The sequence below is a fragment of the Colletotrichum karsti genome (assembly GCF_011947395.1).
Source record: "Colletotrichum karsti strain CkLH20 chromosome Unknown Scaffold21, whole genome shotgun sequence".
NCBI classification, from domain to species: Eukaryota; Fungi; Ascomycota; class Sordariomycetes; order Glomerellales; family Glomerellaceae; genus Colletotrichum; species Colletotrichum karsti.
This window is the reverse complement of record NW_024065921.1, coordinates 818,758-831,679: the sequence shown is the minus strand read 5'-3', so window position 1 is coordinate 831,679 and position 12,922 is coordinate 818,758. Positions and strand designations below refer to the sequence as shown.

General features: G+C 54.0%; 3 protein-coding genes across 3 annotated transcripts; all 3 read right to left on the bottom strand.

The window, feature by feature from the left end:
• Positions 1 to 589: 589 nt before the first annotated feature.
• Positions 590 to 3,812, bottom strand: CkaCkLH20_07050 (RNA polymerase III transcription factor tfiiic; the record flags this gene model as incomplete). Its single annotated transcript, XM_038889767.1, has 5 exons — positions 590 to 1,011; positions 1,344 to 1,433; positions 1,487 to 1,717; positions 1,792 to 2,605; positions 2,658 to 3,812. 5 exons carry the CDS (start codon positions 3,810 to 3,812, stop codon positions 590 to 592), a joined length of 2,712 nt encoding a protein of 903 aa, XP_038745130.1.
• Positions 3,813 to 4,750: 938 nt separating this feature from the next.
• CkaCkLH20_07049 (uncharacterized protein) lies at positions 4,751 to 6,716 on the bottom strand (the record flags this gene model as incomplete). Its single annotated transcript, XM_038889766.1, has 3 exons — positions 4,751 to 4,779; positions 4,835 to 6,124; positions 6,194 to 6,716. The coding sequence occupies 3 exons, from the start codon at positions 6,714 to 6,716 to the stop codon at positions 4,751 to 4,753; spliced, it is 1,842 nt and encodes a 613-aa protein (XP_038745129.1).
• Positions 6,717 to 8,852: 2,136 nt separating this feature from the next.
• Positions 8,853 to 11,312, bottom strand: CkaCkLH20_07048 (uncharacterized protein; the record flags this gene model as incomplete). Its single annotated transcript, XM_038889765.1, has 7 exons — positions 8,853 to 8,888; positions 8,958 to 9,060; positions 9,134 to 9,185; positions 10,066 to 10,157; positions 10,215 to 10,452; positions 10,506 to 11,062; positions 11,209 to 11,312. 7 exons carry the CDS (start codon positions 11,310 to 11,312, stop codon positions 8,853 to 8,855), a joined length of 1,182 nt encoding a protein of 393 aa, XP_038745128.1.
• Positions 11,313 to 12,922: the final 1,610 nt, after the last annotated feature.

The window sequence follows — 12,922 nt, the reverse complement described above, 5'->3', positions numbered from 1 at the left end:
AAAAAAAAAAAATACACGGTGATGCCTGAGCTCAATTGTCTCGATGTCGAATCTAGGTCCTTTAATGTCGTCTGGACCACGTTCTCGCGGCGTACAGCCTGTTTCACTGAACCTAAATCAATCAACCTATCACCGCTCGACCTACGGCCCCCAGTCCTTCCAAGAGACTAAATCAACACCCGCCCGGGGCGACACGCCGTTGTCGTTATTGTTCTTGGTGTCACTATCGTGGTTGCCATCGTCATCGCTGTTGCTGTTGTTGCTGTTGTTGCTGTTGTTGCTATTGTTGCTGTTGTTGTTGCTGTTGTTGTGGTGGTATTAGGATACTGTATACTGCCTTACGTGAATATCGCATAGGGGTATCTACTAGTCCTGGCGCAGCGAAGCGCGGTACGGATAGTCGGCCATCGGCTACATGGGATAGAACCGGTGAGGCAGCAAAGCAAAGCCCAAGACGTTTGTCAGTGAGGCTCGAAATCCGGGCTCGTATTGGAGGGTATTCAAGTGTAAGGTGCACAGGCAAGCCCGAAAGCTGTTACGTAGCACAGTTAGGTTCGTCTTTGGTATGGTATTTGTCTTGTCTGCACCCCTAGAGCACCAGCCGAGGAAGCACAGCCTGTTCCAGCTCGTCGACGCTTCCACTGCTTATGAACAGCGCATACTCGTTGTAGGCAGCGCTCAAAATTACATCTCGGCTCGCCGCCTCGTCCTGCCGTTCATCAATCTGCAAGTCTTCTGGACCCATCACCTTTCGGTACCACTCTAGAGCAAGGTGGTGGAGTCCGAGCATGTGAAATGTTCTCGCCACACCAAAAAATGCCTCCCGTCTCTCGTCCGGTGTCCCGGCGAGCTTGGAATGACAGAACTCGAATACACAAGCGAACCCCTGCATAATCAGATATTGTCGGTTATCTGCTTGGCGCTTTAGTGCGTGATGGATGTATCCGAGACCCACGCTGAGGCTGATCATGGGATTTGAAGGGTCCAGCGTTCGTGCTCGGAGGAAGTAGTCTGCATAAGTCGCAAATTAGTCCATGTCAAGTCTGAAAGTTTTTTTTCGTACGATGTGTTGGCAGCATTGCACTTACTAAGAGCAAAGGTATAACTCGTCGACGTAAATAGGATATGCCCATAAAGCATCAGAAGACATATATCAAGCTGCTTGGTTTCGGAATGGCTCTCTGTCTCCGAGCGTATGGCCTCCTGGTGCCTGTCTGGCTGACGTGTTGATAAATGCGAGGCATCGATAATCTTGATCTGCCGCAAGATATACTTCTGGGCAGGCCCTGAATTATACCAAGATGCCGGAGACTGGCACAGTCTGCACAACGCGGCAAACATACGGTATGAATCCGAATCCAGCTGGCGTACTTTCATGAAGAATCTTGCGACCGCCACGCACATCTCCTCGTCAGCCAGATAAATCGCACACGCTAGCAACGCATCAGCCTTGCCCTCAGACATCCTTGTGATGGAAGGCGCTTACCGGCCCATGCCACATGGATCAGGAACATGTAGTCCTTCGAATTGACGAAGACGATGGAATCTCTGGCAGCCTCGCAAACCTGGTACGCTTCTTCCCCGCGGTTGGCAAGTGCCAAGCTGATGGCATAGTCGAGGAACAGTTCTAGCCACTCGCCAAAGGGTATTCCACGATAGCCATCATCTTCGTAAGCGAGGCTGTTTCTCTTATCGTCCGCGAGAGATGGGGCAATGTCTGAAAATTTTGTCAGCAACCATACGCAAAAGTAACTTTGTAAGGCGGATGGAGGGTGGGCATCAAGGTCTCACTTTTTGAGAGTCTTTCGGCCAACTCTGAGAGACCTGGCTGCATTCTGGACGACGCGCTGAACACGACGTCGTTGGCGGCCCCAAGATATTTGAGATACTTGTCCCAAGGGTAAAACTTCCTGAACGATCTGAATTCGTTGACCAGCTCTTCAGCAGCAGCCATCCAGGTCGGTATCAGTGAGTGATTGCCAGCCTGGATATCCTTCTTCAGATTGCGCGCAATCCCGTAACGCCTCGTGAGCTCATCAGCCCGGGCACGCTCCTCCTGTAGACGCTGATCTGGGGCAACCAGCTTCCTGGTGCGATATCTGGGTCGGACAAGACCGCTGGCCGGTTTACTTTGAGTATCCCGTTTCCGCCGGGGTTTCGTGCCATCGGCCAAAGTAGAACCTCGGCTTCGTCGGTTCGCATCTCTACTGCCCCCTGCAAGCCGATCTTCTTCGTCATCGATACCCCGAAGGGCCATGGCCTCGTTAACAAGAATCAGAGCCTCCTCCTCCTCTCTGGACTTTTCGTAGACCCTGGCTAGCTCAACGCGTGCGTGAAAGCTTTCTTCGTCTACATGAATGGCCATGAGGAAGCAGTCTTCTGCAGCAGCCAAGTCGGACCTATACAAGTAGCAGCGACCGAGCTGCAATAGCAATGTGGCATCTTGACCGTAGACTGAATGCCGGAGAAGTTCATAATAGTCCAAGGCCTCGGGAATACGATCAACAGAAAAGAGTTCGTCGGCGATATCGCGGATGAGGTAGGGAAAGTCCTCGACGGCGGTAGCCGTCGCGGACTCCGTTGGATCTAGCCATTGCAAGTGCAACTAACAGCGTGAGTGCTTGACACGGTATATGAGGAGTCGACGAGGGACTTACGTTGGATTCTTCTTCATCCCGAATCTTCAAGCGATACAGGGCGAGGCGGGCCCTGAACTCCAAGGGCAGGCCCAGACCATACGTGCGTGCCCCGTAGGGAGAACGGCCGAAAGAGGGCACTTGGAGACGACGTGTGTCTTCCTTGTCCCATTCCCTGTCATCGGCACATTCGTCCCAAACTTCGTCGCTTTGCCGTCCGAGCATCCATCGGGACAGCGACTTGAGTTGCGATATGGCGTTCGCGTAGTCGCCAGCGCAGGCGAACAACTCCACGAATATGCCGACATCGTGCCAAGACAACTCCTTCTCCGCATCTTGGTCTGCCGTGCGGGCGTGGGCGAAATATTGTTGGTAGGCAGCTACGGCTCTTTGTACTTCCTCAGCGCCACCCGAGTCGGCGCATGCCTCCGCCAGCCTCCTCACGACGTCAATGTCCAAAGGACGGCGCTCCAGCACGTACGAGAACTCACTAATTGCTTGCGATAGGAAACCCTGGCGGTGACTGGCCTCAGCCCTCCCAAGTCTGGCGTCGAGATTCGTGGGCTGGGCTTTGACGGCGGAGGAGTAGCACATTAGCGCAGTCTTGAGAGCCCCTTCTTGCCCTTTCTCAGCCAGGCTCATGGCGAACGAGGCACAGCTCATCCAGCCGGGACCATCTTTCGGGCGCAAATGAGCAGCAATGACCATGGCCATCAGGGCTTTGTCGCTGAGGCCCTCTTCGCGGAATATGGAAGCCAGAACAGTCCATGCTTGATGAGTCTCGGCATTGATTCTGATGATCTCGAATACGAGGTTTCTTGCCTTGTCGTAGTCCCCGGTCATGAAGGCTTGGTTGACGCCGGCGAGACGGAGTTTTATGTCGCCTCGTGGTTCAGCAGCCTGGCGAGGGCCACGAATGTTGCCGCGTGGAGTAGGTTTTGATTTGCCGGCCAGCGGTGCCGTCCTAAATCCGTTGTCCTCGATGTCGTCGATAATGCTACCTCCTTGGTGTGACGAAAGAAACTCCCGAACCGACTGATCAAACTTTGCAATGTCCCCGCGAAGCTCCATCTCGTCTGAGTCAGCGTCTGATACATCATCGTCATCCTCCTCATCAGCAGGCCTAGGCCCGTCCCGGAGGTTTGCGACCCCAGGGCGGCTCTGATCAAAGTCCATGGTAGCTACTCGGGATCAATCCGGGACGTTGATTGAGAGAGCAGTGCAAGATTCGAGCTGCTGGTGACCATGTAAATTTCAACACACAAGGATGAATCTGCAAGGTTACGGTCGTCATCGGCGGAATTATAGTCGTGTTTCTCGTCGTTCGAGTCGCAGTGTTTCTGAGATACTCCGAGTAAATGGCAGCAGGGATTTCTTACGGGATATCAGGTATCCGTGCCTGGGTGTTCCTTTGGACAGCGCAGAAGCCTTGCTACACGCCAAGAGGTGTGGATGCAGAAGAGAGCGGCAGCTGGCTACTTACGTACGCATTTTGCGACGTGCAATGGCGAAGGTGAAGCGAGGGAATCGACGCTATACGTAGGCACGTAAGCAAGTGCACAAGGTAAGGGAAGGTGAGGTAGGCAAAGTGAGGTTCAGCGTCGTGTGAGGTACCTACGCACAGGCCCAAACGCCCCACCCAACCATGAGGTGTGCTTCGTGTCCGTAGATCAGCCTGAGTCGCCAGTTCGTGCCATGACACCCAAAAATCATCAGCCCTACAAGTCACCACGGTCCATACGCCCGGATCACTTGGTACCTTGGATCCTATTGCGCAGTTCTCGGAGTTGCCGCCTAGATCAAGACTCAATGATTCTCGTCAGTATTTTGGCAGCGACGGGAAGAGTGACGTAAAGCTGCTCGTTACACGCCGCTAAGACCGGGGTGATATCTTATATATGTACAGAATCACGAGAGTTGCTAAAACAAACAATCCACCACGCCGCCCCTCTTCCCGACTGTCAAGCCACATACGGTCAAATTTCGCGATACTGCCTCCCCGACAGGGTGTCATCTATACCCAAGAACTTCTTCCAAGCTTCATGCATTCTCCATGGCCAGAAGCGGGGTCGCGTATATGCATATCGTGGTGGACGTCATTCATGAGCTTTATCTTAACCGATCTTGCCTTCCGCTTTCGCCTCTGATTATTGTGCGTCAGTATCGATACTCTATGCAAACAATGGTTTGGTACTCACCCTTCACCTGATCAAAAACCTTCAGCATTTTACGCCTGGCTCCCAGAGCGTTGACGCCGCGTTCCTCCAAAGCCTTGTCGTCCAGCTCAATTAGCTCGTGCCACTTCATATCCTTGAGATTTTCCGTGTACTTGTGCAGGCGGAGACTGCGCAGCCAGCTGGGGATATCCTGCAATAGGCTAGGGTCCGTCGGGTCTTCAGGAGGCTTTGAGCTGCCACGGCGACCGCGGGGAGAGCGGCCGCGATTCATGTCAGAATGATCGGACAAATATCCTTCGTGGTTGCCAATTCCCAGCTGACCGACGTTCACCTGAGGAATGCCATTGTTGAGAAGAGGCGAAGAGCCATCGTAAGCGCTGAGAAATCCGTTATTCTGCGGAGACGCGAACGCCATGGGTCCGCCAAAGCCTGGCTGCATTGCGATACCAGGGGAGTTGGGACGAGACCGATGCTGACCAAAACCGATGTTCTGGGCTTGCAAAGCGATCATCTGCTCACGGCTGAGGACCTGTCCGTGCTCGTTGATCATGACAACGTTGGCGCCCGGAACGTTGACACCTTGGGCGTTCTGAGGTATTCCCGGTTGACCCGGAGCGCCAGGGGCGTCGTTGGAGCGAGCTCGTCGGTACTTGCGAACATCGTCAAGGGCAAATCGATTGTTGACCGTCGAGAGAGCTGCCAGCTTCATAGCGGTGGCGTTGGCGACCATGTCCGCCTGGTTGCCGCTTTGTTGGGGGTTGAAGTTGGCAACAAGCGGGGTGTTGACCATAGAGGCCCAGTTTCCGCCACTGGGGTTGTAAGGGGAAAGAAGGGGGAGATCTGCCGGCTTGTCGCTAGTCGTCAGAGTAGTGTTCTGGATGTTCTGGTTACCCGAAATCTGGGGGCGAGGGGATCTCGGGGGTGCTTGGAATTGACCCATCGGCGGCTGGCTGCCAGCGGACTTGGCCCCCTGGGCCGTCTGATCGCCTCCGGCCCATGGTGAGGTCTGGTTTTGTCCGTTGGAGTCGTGGGTTTCGCCAGGAGCTGAGATTGTCGGGGCTGCAAGGGATTGACGATCACCGACGGCGCTATTACGGTTGGAAGAAGGCGGGGCGCCATTCTGTTGTGTGAACTTGGCCTTCTCAGTGGCGATAGCCGCAGCGGCATCGGGGAACATCGCGTTGATGGTCGAGGGATCGAGACCTGATTGACGCTTGCCAGTCGCGGTGCTCGAGGGACGAGCAATGGAGTTCCTGGCAGAATCCACGTTCAGCTTGTTCATGGCATCGCTGAGGCGATTCGACATGGGGTCTTGGAAGACGAAAAGTTAGTACATGTTCGACTGAACAAGAGCAAACTGCATTGGAGTTGATGGAGTACCTTTGTCAAAGTTGGCGGGAGAGAGAACCCCAGACAAGGGATGGCTTTTACCCATCTGCTGCAAGACCTGGATGAAGAAGCGAATCTGCACCTGGGTGGTCTGTTGTAGCAGAGCATAGAGAGCGGCGGTACGCTCGGCCTCGCTGAGAACCCGGAACCATTGTTCAATGGCGCTTAACTCATCCTTGAAGTCCTGGTCGAGGGTGGCGGCGGCCATCTCTTCCAGTGTTGTCTCGTACTGATCGATGTCGGCTATCCACTGCTGGGCGATCTTGTCCTGGGGATCAACATCGGGATTGCCATGGCCCTGGCCCTGTTGAGACTGACCGTAGAAGTCAGAGGATGGTCGGATGCGGCTCGAGGGAGACGAGTTCTGGAGAGCAGCCATGTCGGCGGAAGCCCTTAGATGGCTGTTGGCGGGAACAGCCCTCGAAGAAGGGGGCCGCAGAGACGACGTCGTGTTTGCCTCGGGGGTGCTATTGCGGTTGCCCGCAATGTGACTGCCAGACATGTTGTTGAGCATTGTTGACAGACGACGGGATTACGGCGAAAGAGTATGTCGCACCAGGGCGGCGGGGAGGTGAAGTCGAATGATGGCGTAAAAGGTTGGCAGTTGGCAGATGAAACGATGCCGGTGGCTATAGTGAAGGGTGTCGTGTCTTTGTCTTGCGATGGAATGGGGTCGGCCCGGGCAAGGAGGGACCAGCGCTGTTTCGAGATTTCGAATGGTCGCAGGACCAGGTCAACTCAATTCGAGTGGATTGAGTCTGGTCTCAATGACACTCTGCAGAATAGAGGGCCCGTACTGGCGGCGCAAGAACCGAGTATGCGACCAGGGTTGCTGCTCGGTCAGACGAGGACTTTCTCGTCTTTTCAGTTCGTTCAAGAAGGCAGCGGCCAAAAGGGCCTGTTCTTTTTTTTTCTTTCCCGCGTGGCTAAGCTCCGACGGCGCGAAAAAGAGAATCGTATGGATAGTACGTATTCGGTGCCCAAAGCTCCTGCAGAAACCTGCCTGACCTCAAAGGAGTCGGGATAGAATGAGGGACCTGCTTAACACATGTCTTGTCTGCAGAGGACTTGGTTTGGTTTGACGAGGGCCTCAGAGGGTGATATATCTGAGGGCGGGCGAGAATGACGAGTGTTGGATGCGAGATGGATCGCTGCAAGAAAAGACTGTGTGCTGCTTCCCTGAGTCGCTCCGAGTCCCTGGCGTACCTATGGTAAAGCAAGCGGCGCCGTGCGTGCTTTGTTCAATTCGGGACCGAGTCCTAACGATGGCGAGGATGAGGACGGCGTGGTATAAGGGCGTTTCTATCACACAGAGGTGATGGCGAAGGTTGTGAAGATGCTTGAGGTGGGGGGAGGTGGGAGGGAGGAGGGAAAGTGTCGGGGAGATCAATGCTCTGGAAAGCGAACAGTATTATTCAAGAAATGCTGCTGCCAGGCAGGTAATACGATATTCAAGGCTGGCGTCGTCTGAAGGTATTACCCGAATGAAGGGGGTGAAGGGAAAAAAAAGGAGGGCAGAATAACTTACTGCCTCTGGGAATGAGGAGACGTACACTACTCATGTAAGTACCTACCTAGGCGGAGGGTTCAGCAACGTGGCGCGGCGGCTGCTTAGTCAGAAGGTGTCATCGGCGTACACACGGGTAGTAGGTAGGTAGGTAAGTTCAGGTCTCGAGGCAACGGAAACCAACGAATGATCCAATGTGTCCGGCCAAGGTTCATTGTCTCCAGGGGCTTCGTGGTGGCCCTGAGGTAGGTATTCGCACCTACCTATCCGTACCTTAGGTACTACAGGTACTAGATAGGAGGCCAGATGGAGACATCTTAGCAGATTCCGGACGGATTCGGAACTGGCGCCCGTGGGTGGAGAGTGCCCATCAACAGCCTAACCAAAAGGGACAGCATCGGCGAGGGAGAATGGATTGGCATGCATTAAAAAAGGGAATAGGTCAACCTAATTATCTCCATCTGTTCGCCAGGAGAGGTCACTCTTCCGCGTCGCGAATGCTGCAAGCTCTCTCACCACCGGAACTTCTACCCCTTTCATTTACGTATCCCACCTTTTTATTATTTTTTCTCTCCCTCTCATCACCTTACCCCGTTACAAGTTGAGGGCCAGTTGTCCGTGACCTTTGAGTGGCAATGGAAAGTTTTTGCGTCTATGATAACAGCGGACGAACCGCACCATTGACAGTGATCAAGTTTGAACATTGTCTTATTTTATTTTATTTTGGAACCAGTCAATTAATTGGGTATTATTCTCTCCCAGTGCAATCCGTAGCAGCAGCTCCGAGTAGAGGGCAAGGATCCCAACTTACTCATCCCATCAGCTGTCTTTTGTTGGCCTTGTACAAGGGGCTGCCTCTGATGAGCCGCGTGCGATATGCCCAAGTCACATGGCAATGCACAGAGTAGTGCCATGTCTTCGTCAGTTATGTGAATCGTGCTGTGGAGTACGTTCAACACACAAACATGAAACAAGGCCACGAGAGGTAGGATAAAAGTTCAGAAGCGGGAGGTTGAATCGTGGTTGATTGATTTGTTTGCTGGCTCAAATCTTTTTGCCAGTTTCATGTGATTCCCTAATGCCCCATTGCATCGCAGCCTTGCCGTAGAAGAGACCAATAACCATGAACTCAACGCTCTCCCTCTATGCCGTCTCGCGCTTGCCCTCCTTGAGCTCCTTCTGTAGTAGGTGTCAGTGGCCTTCATAAGTGTATTGAGGGAGTTCGGATCGTGGCTCGGAGAGTCGTACCAGGGCCTTCATGGTGCCGTGCAGAGCGTGACGATGGTTACGGCGGAACTTGGGGTCGGTGCCCTTCAGCGACGGGTATCTCGAGGTCTTGGGCTTCTTGATGCTGTAGGTACTTCGTCAGCATCTCCGTGTCGTATCTATCGGGGACGTTTCTCCCCTGGGAAAATCAATCGTACCCGTTGCGGTGCGCCTTGCGCGACTGGTTGTGCTGCGAGGAGTTCTTGGACTCTGTGATAACATTAGCAGGGGGATTTGGATGCGCGGGAGCAATTGAGTGACGACGTACTGGCCATTGCTGCGGTCGAAAGGTGCCCCTAACTTGGTGGTGAAGTCTGAAGTGTTCGGTCGCGGGATTTCGGGGAGGCAGGATAACGAGACTCGTCGTGCGTGGTCGTGGTTGGGGATCGGTTGTGGGGTCGAAATTCCGTGCCCTAATTTTGCTCTGGCGAGGCGGTTGGCTTAGGTAGCCTACCTACGTTGGGCGGGCTGTGGCTGTGGCCATGACCGGAGTGGAGGAGGAGTGGCACTGGACATGTTGCGGGGCGGCAATCCGTGTGATACCCTAGGTACCTTACAGATACCTACACTGTAGGTAGGCACGGTCTCCTCCACTGTCCCCTTTAACCATCGAGGTTCGCATCACCCAGGTGTCCTTTCCATAAGGTACGACTCTTCATGTTTAGGGTTTTGATCAATCTTGTCACAGTAGATAGTGTCTGCTGTCAAGTTTTTATATTATTCAGGGTGGAAACCTTCTGCGACCTTTGGACTCAAAAGGTCAAAAGAAGGCAGTCAACTTGTGATTCGATGGAGTGGAAGAAAAGAAGCATGTGAATGCAAATTTCTAGCCAATACAATAATTGTGCAACGGGGAACCTTACATCTAGCCAGTGACGATCAGCCCTTCAGCTGCGCAATCTGACACTGAATTTGAAATGCTCCCTCTACCACCCGTCTGAACCACGTCTCGACAGCGTCCGTCTACGTTCTCTCTATGTGCTCTGCGCATTGCTCCAAATAGCTCAAATGCCGACTCCCTCAGCCGTCTGTCTAGTCAAGTTGCTTTGAGTTTACCTCTGGACAAGGGGCTTGATCGAAGATGCGTTACCGACCGCGGCAGCGGTCTGGGCGACCTTCTGCAACTGCTTTGTGCGAAGTGTCTTGAGATAACGGAAGAAAAGAATGAACAAGAGCTCCATGCTGCCATCAAGTTAGCTGACTTTGAGTAGTAGATGTAAATAGTGAGCGCAAACATACCGTTCCTTGGTCATCATCAGGATGCCTTGCACCAGGAAGCCCTTGAGAATTTGTGGCGCAATACCCTTGAATAGGCCCAGGACACCCTCGCGTTCGATGATGAAGTTCATGACTTCGACGAAGCTGCTGAAAGGCTTCCCGTTCCTCTCCGGGGGCGGCCTGGACTGCAGGCCTACCTTTGCAACTATTAACGGCTGCGTGGCGATGGTTGCTAGGGCCTTGGAGGCAGCTCCCAGTACTGCGAAACGTTAGTGGGATGCGCCTAGTGAAGCCATCGCGCCATCAACTCACGGAATGCCTCCCAGAGCCTCAAGTTGTTCTTGCCCGGTAGGAAAGACTCCTTCAGTCTCTCATAGGCGCCGTACGTTATGGCGGGGTTGACGACGAGTACCAAACTAGCCTTCAGCCCCCTCCACAATCCGAACACACCATCGTCTCCTTCGATGACCTCCCGGGCCGTGTCGACAAAACCCTTGCGTTCCGTCTTGCGCTGGGTCTGCTGGCGCGTGGTGATGACGGCCACGGGAATCGTACAGAGCTGGGCGACGGCACCAGCGACTGCGCCAAGGCTGAGCTCAACCAAGGTTGACGGGGCTGCCGTCGTCTTTGCCGAACGCAGGTAGAGGGTGCGCACGACGGAGTACCAGTAAAAGTAGGCAAAATTGGTGGACGCAACGCCGAGGAGAGAGCCGCCCATGCCCGAGTACAGACCCTTGACGCCATCATCTGCGACAATCTTGCTGATAGCATCCCATGTAGACGAGTAGTGCGGCTCGACGGGTTCGTTCGGATCGATCTCGGTGTCTGACTTTTGCGACCTGACTTGTACCTGGAGACGCGTCTTGACTCTTGACGAGAAGGTGGTTGATTAGTTAGGATTCAGGAACGACGGGTTGGACTCACGGGACCGAAATTGACGTGACCTGGGACCGGGTGATGGATGGATGGATTTAGAGGCATGAGTTGCAAGCTCACGATGGCAGGCATTTCTCACATGTCAAGTGGATAGACCAGCGTGTTGGCCAGTACGGCGCCCGTGGCGCCGGCAACAGCTTTGCCCCATGGCGATAAAGTAGCCGGCTTTGACTGAGAAGCCATAATGAAAGCTTGCGTCCGGTTGCGATTGGAATATGGACCGACAAGTCGGAAGATGACGAGTGTGTTGCGACAAGAACCTCGAGGGGAGCGAAGGGATCTGTACGGGATGGGACGCAAGACACGGCCGCAGCAGGAGCTTGGAATCGCGTCAGCGGTCGGTGTCGGTGTCGGTGTCGGCGTCGGCGATCCGCCCCGATCGGGATCCGAGGCAAAGAAGAGGAGACAGGGACGGAGACGGAGACACGCTGGTAATTCAAGGGGGTAACAGGAGAGGTTATAAGTCTAAGCCAGCTTGACGATGTACAATACGCACGCAGTGATCAAAGAGATAAACACCGGCGATTACGGCGCAGGACGAGACGAACGGACCGAGGCCAAACTTTAAGGGCGTCTGTTCTGTTCAACGGGCGGCCCCCGCCCACGGTGTACGGCCGTGACCAGCTTGCTGGGGGCGGTAAACTGGAAGGTCATTCATTCAGTAATTACCTTACCTACCTACTCTGTACTTGCCTACTTGACGACCTCGGCCCCTTGAGACCAATCAGCCGGACGACCAACCATATGCCAGCAGCCAAAGGCGACCGAGTACCGGCTCGGTTAACCGGTGAGGTCACTTGGTGGGGTTTTTCGGTAGACCGTGAGGTAAGGTAGCGAGCGTAAGTATTCGTACGGACCGCCTTCCAGGTTACTAAATTGCCCAGACGACTCAGCTGGAACAGTGGCCTACGCCTTCCAGGTTTCTTTCAACCTTACGTCAGCAGTCGAGGTAGAAGTGACCTGAAAGCCATGAGTCCGGCACCTCGGTAAATCCCAATTACACCGAATTGTCCAAGACCATCCATGCGCACCTCTAGCCTTCTTTGCCTCAGGAGGAGAGCAGCCGGAAATGCGTGAAAGCGTTGGACAAGTCATGGAGATTCACAAAGGACAACTTCCTAGGATGACACTGGATGTGTGGCTTGTCGTGTTTCAATGCCGTCGCCTTATCCATGCCAATGACGGCGGCGTACCTACCTTATCAACAAATCATAGCTGGCCGGGGGTAGGTTACAGGAGGGAGGGCAGGACAGCACTCGAGTGCGGTATGCCAGTTGGCTAGCAATTTATTGACATCTGTTGTCTCGCGATGAATGCGGTTTGACTGGAATGCGCGGGGTTTTGTTCTTCAAGCGCCTCCCGTCCTCTTGCCTACCTAATCACTGAAACTGCAGCGAGCGAGCGAACGAACTGGACGACCTCGCCAACTTGGGACCTGACTTTGTCCGCCGACTCAACTACGTCTCGAATCCTCACCACCTCACATGCGTATACCGAGCTTGTCCGTCTTGGATTGGCTGCTTCGCTTTCCCGCTGGCTTAGTCCGGCTTGGCTTCATCGTCAGTCTGTCAATCTGATCGAATGTGACGTGCGTGGGCTAAGCCTGGACTTATTCAATCGGGATGGCCTGGTCTTTCGTTGGGTTTCGACAGTCCAATTCTGGTCTTTGGTTTTTGCCTACCTACCATGGTAAGTTAGCTAGTTACCTAGTCACCTAGTCGAGTCTGTTGCTTGCTCGTCTGCTCCGAAGTGTTTGGGCTTGGAGCCGTTTTGCTTTTGCACAGCCTCAATCC